Here is a 14,259-nt window from a genome sequence, read left to right as displayed (position 1 = left end):
ATGGTAGACCTCCTTAAACTATGACTGCCATGATTCATTTTATAGTATTGGATTTTATGGCTTCTATGTCTCTTCTTATTATGTTTCCTTATTATGTGGTTTCCATGCAAAGAAATAAACTTTTTAATTGCTTCTAAGAATTAAGAAGAGTCAACTGCACATATCAACTATTTTGAAGAATATAAGTGAATTGGTGTGGCTTATATGAAAATTTATACACACATAAACACATTCAACATGGGATATATTCTCCTTGTTAAAATCTCTGTGTACTAGAATGTTATAATCTTTTCTTTATAGAATCCTGACAGAAAAAGCCATAAGTATCTTCATTCAGGACTATGATCTTCACACTTGAAAGAACAACAGAACAACTCAAGGCCATCTTGGTTCTGGGCATTTTTCTTTGGCTGAGCTCCATGCTTGGAAGACTCTCCATTTTTCATTCTAGATACTGACTGCCCTAGTTTCCTTTAAGTCCCATTGAAAATTCTTCCCCAACTCCTCAATTCTAATGCCATCCCTCCATATATTATTTTCTATTTATCTGTATATAGTTTGTTTTGTACATTTTTGTTTGCAAATTGTTTATCAATTGCATCTTGTCTTTTTATTAGATTGTAAATTCCCTGAGGTCTCTTTTTGTATCCCCAGCATTTAGCATAATGCTCAACCTATAGAAGGTACCTTTATTCATTTTAGTTGGTCACTATCCTTTTTTAGTTGCTTAATTTTTTCTCTCCTTACCCTGACTTCTGGAATCAACTGAAAAAATCTCCATCTATTTCCTAATTATAACATCATAGACAAGTATCCACCTTAGTCCAAATAGCCCTAGGATTACAGATAGAGATCATCTTCAAATTCCTCATCAATCAGTCTTGAGTAAAACAGGAAATATTCCAAGCCTCTGAACTAATTACTACACTCAAATCCCCCAAAATTTAGATCTGGAAGAAGAGGTAATACATAACATTTTTCTTGCAACCAGTCACCATCCTGAAACTCCCAGAAGGATTCTGAAGTTTCTAACACACTTCAGAAATGGGAAACCATTTTCTGTACAAAAAGGAAAGCTGGAAAGCCATCATTGGGAGACTTGTCATCCCTTGTTATCACTCCAATCTGGACATGGATCTGGAGGATCTCAACCCTCTTATCTCCAGCTAGATGATAATAAATCTCTTTTGGATATATGTCATATATATGGACTTTCTTATTTCCCAGATTTCAGAATTTGGTTGCTAATTGATCATTTGTTTGGAGAGACTTGCTACCAAATGTAGAATTGAAATAGAGAAAGAAAATACAGTTAAATCCTCTCATTTAGAAACTCCTTAAATTCATATGGATTCCTAACATTAATTGCTTCAATGAATTCTCCTAATTAATCCTTTATAAGTTTTTTAAGTAGCTCTCTTAAAGTTTGCAAAAATATGAAATACAAAATATAGTGATTGATATATTTAAGGATTGATTTTTCTTGTGCATCAAGATAACTGTATAAATAAGTATACATATATTGTATTTAACATATACTTTAACATGTTTAACATGTATTGGACTACCTGCCATCTAGGGGAGGGGATGAGGGGAAGGAGGGGAAAAGTTGGAACAGAAGGTTTTGCAAGGGTCAGTGTTGAAAAATTAACCATGCATATGTTTTGTAAATAAAAAGATATAATAATAAAAAAGAAAAAAAATATACATTTAAGGATTGTTTCCACAAAAGAATTTAAAATAAAGATTTCTTTAAGTAAAAAACTTCCTCATTGCTTTAAAATCAGATTAACCAAAATCCCCTTTATAAGCCACATTTTTTTTCTTTCCTTGAATCCGAGGTACCTTTTCTGCAAAATAGAGGTGATATACTGTGATGATCAAAGGAAGTCATAAGATCCTAGTTTTATAGCTGAAAAGGACCTCAAGGCATCTAGTTCAACCACTTCATTTTACAGATTAGGAAAGAGTAAGACCCACAGACAGTAAATGATTTACCCACAAAGTAGTGAGAATATGCAGAGTGAACTACTGTACAAATAGGGGTTATTATGATGACTATTGTAGAGTCAATACACAGAGACAATACTGACAAGAAATTGAAATTTTAAAAAAGACAGAAACAAAAAACTATGGTGACATCTTGACAGAGTGACATTTAATTTTCTTATGATAAAAGCTTAGTATAATTCAGCAGGTTCACATTTTGTCAAAGGGAAAGGTATCATAGGTTATCTCAACTCAGAAAATGAGATAAAATACTCATTTCCTTCCAAAAGAGACATTTAAGTTTTTGCGAAATAAAAATTGAGAATGTTTGGAAATCGGGAAATGACTCTTTTTTGTCAAATGGGTTTTGGGATAGAAATGGTTAAGGCTTAATTGGGTAACTAGATAGGTCAGAGATTAGAATACCAGGTCTGAAAACTCAACTTCCTGAGTTCAAATCTGGCCTCAGACACTAGATATATGACACTGGGCAAGTCACTTAATCCTATATGCCTCAGCTTCCACATCTGTAAAATGAGCTAGAGGAAATAACAAAACACTCCAGTATCCTTGCCAAGAAAACTCCAAATGGGTAATTCAGACATGAATGAAAAATCACCAAAGGGCTTAATTATTTGGGCTGAAAAACTGACTCCCATAAAAGCAGTCATTTTAATAGTTGTGAAAAGTTTTAAAAGTATTAATTAAATGTAATTTATTTAATTTTTTATTATTTAATTATTTAATTAAGAGATAAGAGGAGATAAGAGGGTTGAGATCCTCCAGTAAATTATTTAATAAATAACTAAAAGTAAATATAAATTAATTAAATTAATTAAAATCTCACAATTTTGGGGTATAATTATAAATGGGAAACTTGTTTGTTTTTTCTTTCTAGCATTTTCTGATTCTTTTCAATTATCTACTAGATATTTAATCCCAGAAGTGTCTCGGGAAGGTAGTTCTGAAATGCTTTTTCAAGGTTAGCACCTAAATTAATACTTTATAGAATGAAAGCAAAAATCATTTTATTCACTGACTCTTAAAACTCTGAGGAATGTGAATACCATATAGCTTGCTGGGTTTCTTAGGTGCTATGAAGAATTTTTATCAGTGTCTTCATTTTTTTTTTTTCGTGGCCTGGCATGCAAATATCAAGAGAGTTAGCTATATTAAATAAAGGGGAAACTAAATGGCCTAGTGGATAGAGCATAGAGTTAGGAAGGCCTGAGTTAAAATTTGATCCCAGACACTAGATTTATGATCATTCTACCTTAGTTTACTTATCTGTAAAATGAGGATTTTAATGGCATCTACCTCCCATAGTTGTCATAATCAAATGAGATAATAATTGCAAAGTGCTTTTCTGTACAAAAGGGAAAGTGGAAAGCCATCATTACAGTTATTAATAAAAGGCAACCACATCTTGAAGGTATTGTTGATCTTCACTGATTAGCACATCAGTGTACTTGACACATTTATTATAAGCTGTTTTCTTTCTCTTTTTTCTGAGTTTGTCTTGTTAATCAGAGTGGAAAGCTTAAATGAAGACTTTTCCTTTCAACAATATAACCATGGGCAAGTCATTTATCCTCTCAATGTCTCAAGCAATTTTCTTGGATGAGGAGTCAAAAAATTCCATATCTACATCATTAAAGGGAATTTCCACAAAAGGAGTTCTCCCACCTGGCTAAAACCTATCCCCTTAAATAACTGAGATGTTTTTAGCATTCTCCTCAAAACTATAAATGAAAGACTTCTCATTCTAACTCATGATTTCATAGTGAAAGTCTAGGGATTTCATTGACAAACACAGTGATTGGCTAGTTCAGGACTGCATTGTTACTAAGTTAAGGCAAGACTAGAATCCAGGTTTTCCTTACTGCACTAGTACTGCTAATCCATTCTATCCTATTGCCTCTATTCTTAAAGCCCTGTTACCTCTTGGAATTAGAACTTTCTCTTTCCCAACACAGTATCAGGAAAACAGAATGCTGGGTTCAGTGCAACAGGATAAACTTCAATATTGTGAATGCGGCACAAAAGGAGAAGCTAAAATTCTATTTTTAGACTAAAAATAAAATCAGATAAACAAGTTATAGAATGGGGGAGACCTAGCTTAGCAGCAATTCAAGTGAGAAATATGATGGCTTTACTGGACCACAATAATCACCCATGTGAGTGAAACAGATGCTAAAAAGAGAATGTGATCTTAAAGTACATTTAGTATGGGAACATGGGAAGTCAGTTACCTGATTTGGAAAATTGTGTTCAGTTCTAAATATAATATTTTAATAAGACTTACAAAAATGAATGTTGAAAATCATCTTTATATGTAATTGGAAAAATAAAATATTACTGAAGGAAAAAAGAACCCCACATTAATCTATCGCAGGAAAACATCCTCTTCCCTCCCTCCCCAATTCTAATAGTATTTGTTAGTCATAACACTAAGCTTAGCACTTTATTTTATTGGTTGTGTGATTCTATTTTTAACATCATCAGAGTCAAAGAGTCAAATATCTTGTAAAAGAGGCATCTGGAGATAGCAGCAAAGAATTATAAGGTGAGAAGATCCAATTAGATAAACAAATATGTTTTGTGGAAAATAACTCAAAGGAGGAGAGGGGGCAAATGGGAATTGTCTAAATGGATTTATCTGGATGGACAAGGAACTCATGAAACAAGTTTGTTTTTAAAAATAAATGTACAGAAAAGAAAACTAAGAACAATGAAAAGCTACAATATATTCAGAGAAGGGCTGCTATCATCACAAGAGAACCTAAAAATTTGTCAAAGGAGGAAAAGTTGAAGGAAAGATGCAAAAAAAATAACTAGAATTTATATAATACTTTCAGATTTGCAAAATGCTGCACAAATATAATCTTTTTAGCCTTACAATAACCCTTGGTTAAATGACTCTATCCACTGTGCTACCTAGCTTCCTCTGCAAATAGTGGCCAAAAGTCATCATGTAGTTTTAAGTTATAATAACAAAATACTTAAATAATAGCTTTAATAACTTATAGTCACATAAAAACTTTTCAGACACCCTGTCTTGTTTTGTTTTTATCAGAAGTATCAACTAGAACAGTGGTTTTTAACTTGGGGTGCACATATAGATTCCAGAAGGGTCTATGAACTTGCATAACAAAAATCTTTAAATCTTCATTTTTATAATCCCCAGCTTAAATTTAGCATTTTCTTCAACTGTGACATTAAAAAAACCCCACTATTATTCTGAGAGGAAGTCTATAGATTTTACCAGACTTCCAAAGAGATCCTTATGCAGCAATATCTTCATTTGTACAGTATGTTGGGGGTATTTCTTGAATATAAATGCATATTAATATCTGGGTTATTCTGAAAACCATATGCAACATTTTACATCTCATAATGTGTATTGACATCCTTTTGTTTAAAAATTTTCCTTCTCATCGATTTTCTTTTTACAATTCAACTTCAACTTTATCTTGTGTGTATGTGTGGCGATTGAGGTTAAGTGACTTGTCCAGGGTCACACAACTATTGAGTGTTAAGTGTCTGAGGATGAATTTGAATCTAAATCCAAATAAATACCTTTTTCAGTGTATGACATTGTCCTAGGAATCCAAGATACTACACTAGGCTGCATCAGGATGCCTAGTGATCTTTCCCTTTTCACAATACAAAGTCGGTGCAATGACACTTGAAATTGCTCAGTACAATCTGCCCATCGCTGTTTGATTATTTTATGCTTTGCATATGCAAACCTAGAGTCTACTCAACAAAGTCCAAAGCAAGCTGAACTGGTCTCTAGAGAGCTGTCCTGGAAGCAGGAGACATTATGCTTGCATATGTATGATTCCTTGGCCAGCTAAGAAAAGTTATTTTTGACATTTTTCTTCTTCCATGCTCTTAGACAATGGTGATGTAGTAACTCAATACAGTTTGTGGCTGAATCCAGACAGCTGAGTAATAGCCAAGGCATCAACAGCTGGCAAGTGAGACACTTGCCTTCTTCCTCCCCCTAAGCAGACTGTTCTTTAAAGGATTCAATCAGTATGAAGTCATAATGTCAAGGCAGCAGTACAGATCAGGTAATCTGACAAACGGATGTTGGACTCAAATAAGCTGACTAGCTATTAATTCACAAAACAGTTGGAAAGATTTGTGATGCAAGCTGACTTCCGTCTAGACAGAGAAGGGAGTGTAAAACCCATCAGACAGATACAATATAGCAATGACAAGAAAAACCTGTTTCTACATCATATCAAAGCTTCATGAGCTCATGAGGAGAAACTTGGTTGTTGCTTTCCTTCACCCACATTTGTTCTATAGAAGTTGCATCATGGTACTAGTGAATTCTAGTCAAAGGATAATTAGAATGTCTAGAATTTTAAAATATTAACGAATATTATTAGTGAATTAAAGTGGAAGGTTGAAGGGAGGGAGATAGGGAGACGGAGATTAGAGAGGAAAGGAGAGGGAGAGGGAGAGGGAAAAGAAGAAAGATGGAGAGAGAGAGAGAAAGAGACAGAGACAGAGACACACACAGAGAAAAGACAGAGACAGAGAGATAGAAAAAGAGAGAGAGAGAAAGAATATAAATTCCTAATGGTGAATCTTTTATGTAATTCTTGAAATGGTCTACATTTTAGTTTTTTGAAAACAACATTGGACCAGGCTTTCCTAATTCATCACCTGCCATTCTACTCTGTTTTTCTTTTCTCCATGCAGTTAGGATATAACTTGGAAGGAATCCTATTTTTAGAAATATATTAATTGGTTAATTTTAGACAATATTATATTCCCTAAAACATGGAATACTTCACTGGATATATTTATCAGATGATTTAAATAAAGGAAACACATTAACATCTTTTTTATTTTGTGTTTTTGGTTGACAGGACAGAAGAAGGAAATATTTGATAATGTATTAAAAGACATCTTCAGTTGTACAATTTTCTGGAGTATTAAATATAAATGAGCATTATTATCTGAGTTATTCTGAATATTCTGAATTCTTAGAGATGACAGAGCTCTCTGGGGCTTTCTAGTTGACTCTATACCTCTATGGAAAATTCATTCTCTAACATTCCTGACAAAGGTCTGGTTGAAAACCTTCTGTCAATCTCCCCCCCCCCCCCCACTACTTCTACTCCTCTCTCTTCTGAGATAGCTCTAATAGGAAGTTTTTGCTTTTCTAGACCCAAAATACATATGCAACATATGCGAAATATGCAGCATTTTACATAGGTCAAGATGCATAGCAATATCCCTTTTGTTTAAATTGTTTTTTCTTCTCATGGATTTTCTTTTTACATGGTATCTCCACCATTAGAATATAAACTCCTTAAATTGGACAAGGACTATTTCATTTTTGTCTTTATATCTCCAATGCCTTCTCTAGTGCCCTGGAATACAGTTGACACTTAATAAATGTTTGCCAATTGATTAACATGGCATACTTATAATTAAATGTAGTATTATACTACCTCATTTTAAAAAGCACCTTTAAAAATTAATTCACCATAAAACAGGAAGTACAAATTCAGAAAAGTATGCTAAGAAATTACATATGGATAACCAAGGAGTTGGTGGAGTAGAGTGAGGAATTTTGTACCTAAGTTCCTATTGATTCTAAATTATATTTATTGTGCATAAAATGCCCCAAATAGTTCTAGCACCAAATATTGCTCATTCACAGAGCTTAGTATTACCATGGCTTAAATAGAGAATTGTTTAAAGATATAATTCTTTCTGAAATGTTTTCATACCAAATAGAATAAAAACCTTAAGTAAGAAAGAAAAAGGAAAGGGGCAGGAGATATAGAATTAAATAAGTCAATCCAAATAAGCAAACATTTATCCTGCACCTATTTAAATAAAGGACTGGGGCAGTTTTACTTTGTTGACTGGAAATTCAAAGACAGATATAACATGGATCTTGGTAAGGTCAATAAAAGAATTTAAAGTCAAAGAGAGAGAAAGAGAAATATAAATCACTGGGACATAAGGAAGAAAAGGATAGGTTTAAGGGAAAAGCCCCGATAAAGAAAAATTAGAGCCAGAAAAGGTAATTTCCAGTTGAGGCAGGAATAGGGGTAAGAAAGGTAAGCAAGAATTAGGTGGGAGAGATGGCAGGAGAGTTGGGCCTTTCAGAAAAAGTGGATTGGGGTGGGGAGAGAAATCTTTTCTAGATATGAAAGTATAAGTAAAGGTTCTAAGACAGAAACAATGGCATGAGGATGGTGGATGAAAAATAATCCAGTTTGGTTGTAGTGTATAATCTGGGAAGTAGAATGGGGGGAGATGAATATGGAGAATTAGATTCTCCAAATTCTGGGAAGTCTTAAATACTAGAATAAGCAATTTGTCTTTTTTTTTTTTAATTAGGCAATGGGAAACAAAAAGAATGTTGGGGTAGAGGTAGAGGAATCATGTGATCAATTGTGCATTAAGAAGATTTTTCAATCAGTGGGATGAAAGATAGAATGAAGAAAAAGGGAGATTATTTATAGAACAACTAGTTAGCAGGTCATTGCAAAAATCAAGGGCTTGGGTGACTGTAATGGAAAAAAAAGAACAAGATGAAAGAGAGATGTGAGAAAATACTTTATAAGTTACTCAAAAAGCGATTGCTTGGAAGCCCTTTATGATGCCTTTTCCTACATGATTATCTTATTTAATGCTAAAACAGTTCCTTAGACGGTAGCAGTTTCTGAAAGGCAGGCTACTGATACTGTGTTGTTTGGGGCTGATACACATCAAGAGAGTCACTTTCAAAACTCCATGCCAGAAGCTTCAAGAAGCTTTTGCTGAATGAATATCCAAGGCTGTGAATACCAGCAGGTGTCACTTTTGGTGTGAAGCTCTTTCTGTGATCATCATCTTCAAACTGCCATACAGTCTTAGAGATGACAGAGCTCTCTGGGGCTTTCTAGTTGACTCTGTACCTCTATGGAAAATCCATTCTCTAACATTCCTGACAAAGGTCTGCTTGAAAACCTTCTGTCAATCCCGCCCCCACTACTTCTACTCCTCTCTCTTTTGAGATAGCTCTAATAGGAAGTTTTTGCTTTTCTAGACCCAAAATTTGGTTCCCTGCAATGTCTCCCTCAATGTTTCTAGTTCCAAGGTATCATGGGCCAAGTATAATAAATCTAATCCCTCTTGCACTTGTCAAAAACTTAAAAACATTGACTATGTCTCCTTTAATTCTTCTCTTTTTTAGGCTAAATGTTTTCAATTCTTTTAGTTGCTCCTCATATGATACGCTTCTGAATCCACCCATTATCCTGGTTGCCCTCCTTTGCATGATCTTTAGCTTGTCAATGGCCTTCTTAAAATGTGGCAACCAGGCCCATACACAACACTCCAGATGGAGCCTGACTTTGGTATCAGAACCATAATTTTCTTCATTCTGGACACCATACTTTTGCTGATGAAACCTAAGAATGCCTTAGCTTTTTTGATTGCCAAGTTTTCAGTCTCATTCCTGACTCACACTGAACTTCCAGTCCACTAAAATTGCCATTTCTTTTTGACATGAATTTTCATCTAGTCATGCTTTTCCCAACTTATATGTCTACATTCATTTTTTGTATCTATGTGTACAATCATCTTTATCCACATTAACATCATTTCACTGGATACAGTCCATTATTCTAACCTGTCAATATTTTTAATTCAATTCTGTAATCTGATATATTATATCTATTGCTCTATTTGGCATCAGCCACAAGTCTGAAAAACCTATGCCATTTATATCTTAATCCAAGTCACTGATTAAAATGTTAAAAAGAAAGGGATTAATCACATTAGGATGTCAGTTGCTTGCAAGTGGAGATTGTATGTATTTTATTACCAAGGCCTACCACAATGCTTGGCACACAGTAGGCACTTAATAAAGACTTGTTGATTAGAAGGACACAGGCATTATGTCACTGAACTAAAACCTCACAAATCCCTATGATTCTTTGGGTCTAATTGTTCAATCGGTCCCAGATTTATACAAATGTATTATTACATAATCAACATCATTCCTTATGGTCAGGGCATTTTGCTCTTCTCTCCTAAATCTGCTATTTTTTACCTAGTTTTCAAATTGTTTTAAATGTCAAAACAATAACATGTATTGAAACCAAGGTTTGAATTTTAAACGAGTAATTTGAGTTTGCCAGTTGATTGTTGCTTTACAATTTTTGAGCCAAGTTAACACATCATCAACAAGTGTTCCCAGAATACCTACAAAGCAGAGATGGCTACAAAGGATAATAATTTTATGCAATAAGTAAACATATGGCTCCGTTAAGAATCTAAAAAAACATATCAAGAGTTTGCTTAATTAGTTCCAGTAGCAGTTCTCTCAGGCAAACATTTTTAGGGTTTTTTTTTTTTTTTCATACACAGACAACCAAAGGACTTAAAATCCTAGCTAATTCTCTCTCCCTCCCCTTCCCCATTAAAGTAATCCCATTGAGAGCAATGGAGGTATTTGGCTTCTACTCTGGAATTTATCAAACTTTAAGAGTTCATTTAAAAGCCATTACAAACTTTGTATAAAAGATGCCTATATGACTTCACTTCTTGTAGGATTTCCATATTAGATCATGGATCATGGAATAGATTGTGCCCCCGTGGTTAGTTCCATATAGAAGAAAGCAGTGTTTTGCAATGCCATAATTTAAAGCTCTGTATATTTATATAATTTCATCAAGTAGCAGCAATATTTGATGTGGTGACTAACACAAAGTGAGAAGACATGCTCTAATTGAGTTTTAGACAAGAAAATGGATCAATTTCAGCTTTTTCCTAAGGATCTTACTTAGCATTCATTAATGTTTATCTTCTGATCAACAGTCAGCGATTAAAAAAAAACCAATGCTAAGAAATTAGTATTTCAGGCATCTACTGTAACAATGCTTCTGAGCTGCCCTTGTCTATAATAAATCTTGAAGTTTGAGGAAGAGAACAGAGTCAAGAGAGCTGTGGAAAAGCAACAGTTTTTCCCCTTTAAGCACCCCCCCCCCACACACACACATATACACACACACACACACACACACACACACACACACATACACTCACCCCATACCCACAAATTGATGACTTTGCTGGGTAGGGGGTAAAGTTAGGAAAGTGAAGATGGAAGACAACAAGGCAAAAATGAAGTATATTTGGGAACCACATGCTCTTGGAAACTTTAGAGAAAATCTTCCCACTCTTTTTGAGACATTCTTATCCCTAAGGGATAATTATGTGATCTGTTGTGGGTTAGCCATCGGATGCCTAAGCTTCTGAACTAAATGCTGTGGGACAGATATCCTAGATCTCTAATGAATCCAATGACCTAAGGGTTCAAAGAGAATACTGGGGCAAGAAGGGTTTTTCATAACTGTGGGATGGTAAGAGTTTATGGAAATATGTACTCTCAGTACACAAAGGCAGCTCTGCTTACATTGGAGAAACATAACTGGGATGGGAGACTAGTACTTAGTGGTTTGGGTTTATGTAACTGTGTAATAGAATTTTTGCACAGGAATTTTAGGAGGATTGTTTTTTGTCATTAGCCTTTTAAATAGAAAAAATATTATTTTAATTTTTTTTTAACACTGGACTCTTCCACCTTGTTCAAATGAGACTTAAATAAAACACAACCAAAACCTAATAACACAGTTGATGTAAAACACAGTATACAAACCCCATGATAACCAGATCATCTTTAAGGGGTTTCACATTACTCATGTGCAGCAGAAACATTGTTCTCTTTATTTTGTCTTCAGTACAGATACAAAGAACTATTGAATGTGGGAAGACAGTTTAAGAAAATTCATTCTTACCAGGCTCAGCTGTGGATCGAGGTTCTGTTTGCCACATCCCGGAAAAAGTAAGAGAAGGAAAACTATTAGAATAGGTTACATTTATATAAAGCAACCCCATTTTTTGATGACCTTGTCACTGCTCAAAATATTTCATTTTTTTCCTTCCTTCCTTCCTTCCTTCCTTCCTTCCTTCCTTCCTTCCTTCCTTCCTTCCTTCCTTCCTTCCTTCCTTCCTTCCTTCCTTCCTTCCTTCCTTCCTTCCTTCTTCTATCACATCCATCTATCTTTCTGTCTATCTATGTAGCTATCTGTCTTCTGAAAATTTCAGAGAAAGAGATGTATTTGCAACTAATATATCTTATGCATATGAATGGATACAATGCACACACATGCACACCCATACAGCAAATATTTCCTGGCACATAGTATATGCTTCATAAATGTTGGTTGATTCACATACATGTGTATGAGTCTTGCCCTTAATTTTTACTAGCTATGGTGCCCTACACAAATCACTTAACCTTTCATGTGCCCCAAGTAGTTCCCTTTTGCTTACTTTTTTGTAAGATTCGAAAGTCTGGAGAGTCCTGAATTTCAGTGCCTTCCCGAAACCATGTGACTTGCAATGGAGGTGCTCCTCTGACCCGGCACTCCAGGACAACCACTTGTCCCTCTGAGGCTGTTATGTTTTGTAGTTCCTATAAATTTTAAACAAATGTTCCCAATCAAACTTTTGTCCTTTCCCCCCTCAATTAAACAGAAGAAAAGAAGCAATTATAACACTTACAGGAAAATGGAAAAAAAAAAATTAGGTCACAAAATAATAACTGGTGAGTGAAGTGGAAATTAAATCAGCAAGATCATCAGGTTTTTCTAATCACCAATTTAATTACATTGGCAAACTGCTTTTACTAATGGTTTTTGAATACTGTAAAGCATGAAAAAGTTGTATTTGTTCTGGCTTTGTAATGTTCACTGCATTTTGCAAAACACGTTTATTAATTCAATCCTTATCTTTCCAATTATTCTTCTCTTATCCTATTGCTTCTCAAGTCACTTGGCAACTAGAATACAAATCTCTTTCTAGAATGAATGCATTTGGAATTAACACAGATTTCCATAAAAACAAAATATGAAGTTTTCACAATGGAGAAGTTGGTTTAGCTTTTGACAAGCACAATTCTTTTTCTTTTTCCTCTTTCATTTCTCCTTTTCTCCTCAGTATGCACTGCTCACTTTCTACTTCTAGACTTCTTGAGGAAGAGGGTGATTTAGCATAGTTTTGTTTTCCAGGTTTTAGTAAGGTAATAATAGTGCACTGAATCGTAGGATAACCATAAAGAAAACCTTACATAGATAAGAAAGGAAGTTAGTGCTGAAGATATAATAGAAGAACTAGATCTTTTACATATGACATCAAAGTTCCAAAGGTACCAAAAAAAAAGTACACCCTTTCCCTTTATGTGTCTATCTCTAGGATTAACAAATAACTTAAAGAAAATCTGAAACTCTTAGGCCATTCATTGGATTCTACTTAAACTCTTGGAAATGTAAAGGATTTTAGTTTCATTACTTAGGTTAGGTTAGGTTAGGCAGGATATTGTATCTGATAAAGGATGCTGAAATATGAGGAATCACTAAAAGATAAGCACTAATTTTTGGAAAAGGACACTATTCACACCAAGTGGAAGGACTTTGTATTAAGAATTGCACTTGTTTCCATCCTGGAGAAAGGAACCATTTGACAGATGGCCTCTCTAATCTGTAAGCCTTCTAGGAGTAAGAACCTTTGAATAGGGTGTTCTGGAATCTTAAATTGGGGAAAAAAGATGTATATGTGGTGGTTGGGAAACGTTGATGCAATCTTTGGAAATGTGGATCCATTTGTGAGACTTCTAAGTAAAAAAATGCATTCTTATTCCCCATTTCTGGTAATTCACTGAAGTTCATTTGTATAAAGTTTCCATAACCTCTACCAGAGTTTTGCAACTTCTGAAACAGTAACAAAAGACTCAGCAACAGTGATAAAACTGTCAAATGACCTTGTAACAACATTGTCATTTCAAACTTTCAATATATACTCTTCCTTAAGACTTGCAACAATTGTAGCATAGACTTTGCCCAGCCAATGATAGACATTGAGGAATCAAACTTGTGAGAGTTGCACTATTTTGTCAGAGAGAGATATCATCTGGATTTTTTCCTCTCTGTTGATTCTACATTATAGGGCTAGTTCAGAAATACCAGCCCTGAAGCTTCAGCTTGGACTCACTTAAGTTGACTGATTACATCTGCTGTCTTTCTGCTTCTCATCTCTATCTATCTCTCTACTTATGCTAAACGCATTCTATGTACTCTTATGAACAACCTCCCAATTTCATCCAATTTTATGTTTGAGGGACCAGGTCTCTAGAAGGCAGGCTTCATGGGATCATTTCAGGATAAGTGTTGCTTATGAGGCTCA

The 14,259-nt window shown here is 34.6% G+C and overlaps 1 protein-coding gene across 3 annotated transcripts in view; it reads right to left on the bottom strand.

Annotated features, from left to right (window-relative positions):
- The window catches only part of PALLD (palladin, cytoskeletal associated protein), a 470,544-nt gene that overhangs the window by 242,315 nt on the left and 213,970 nt on the right, over positions 1-14,259 (bottom strand). For all 3 annotated transcript variants that reach the window (XM_031943909.1, XM_031943906.1, XM_031943908.1), the window contains exons 7-8: positions 12,352-12,493; positions 11,814-11,837 (exon numbers count right to left, since the gene is read on the bottom strand). In XM_031943909.1, coding sequence (XP_031799769.1) covers positions 11,814-11,837; positions 12,352-12,493 — 166 coding nt within the window. The remainder of the gene's footprint in view (positions 1-11,813; positions 11,838-12,351; positions 12,494-14,259) is intronic.

Source organism: Sarcophilus harrisii, chromosome 6, assembly GCF_902635505.1.
Source record: "Sarcophilus harrisii chromosome 6, mSarHar1.11, whole genome shotgun sequence".
In the NCBI taxonomy this organism is placed as follows: Eukaryota; Metazoa; Chordata; class Mammalia; order Dasyuromorphia; family Dasyuridae; genus Sarcophilus; species Sarcophilus harrisii.
The sequence above is the reverse complement of the archived record's forward strand: the minus strand, read 5'-3'. Positions and strand labels throughout refer to the sequence as shown.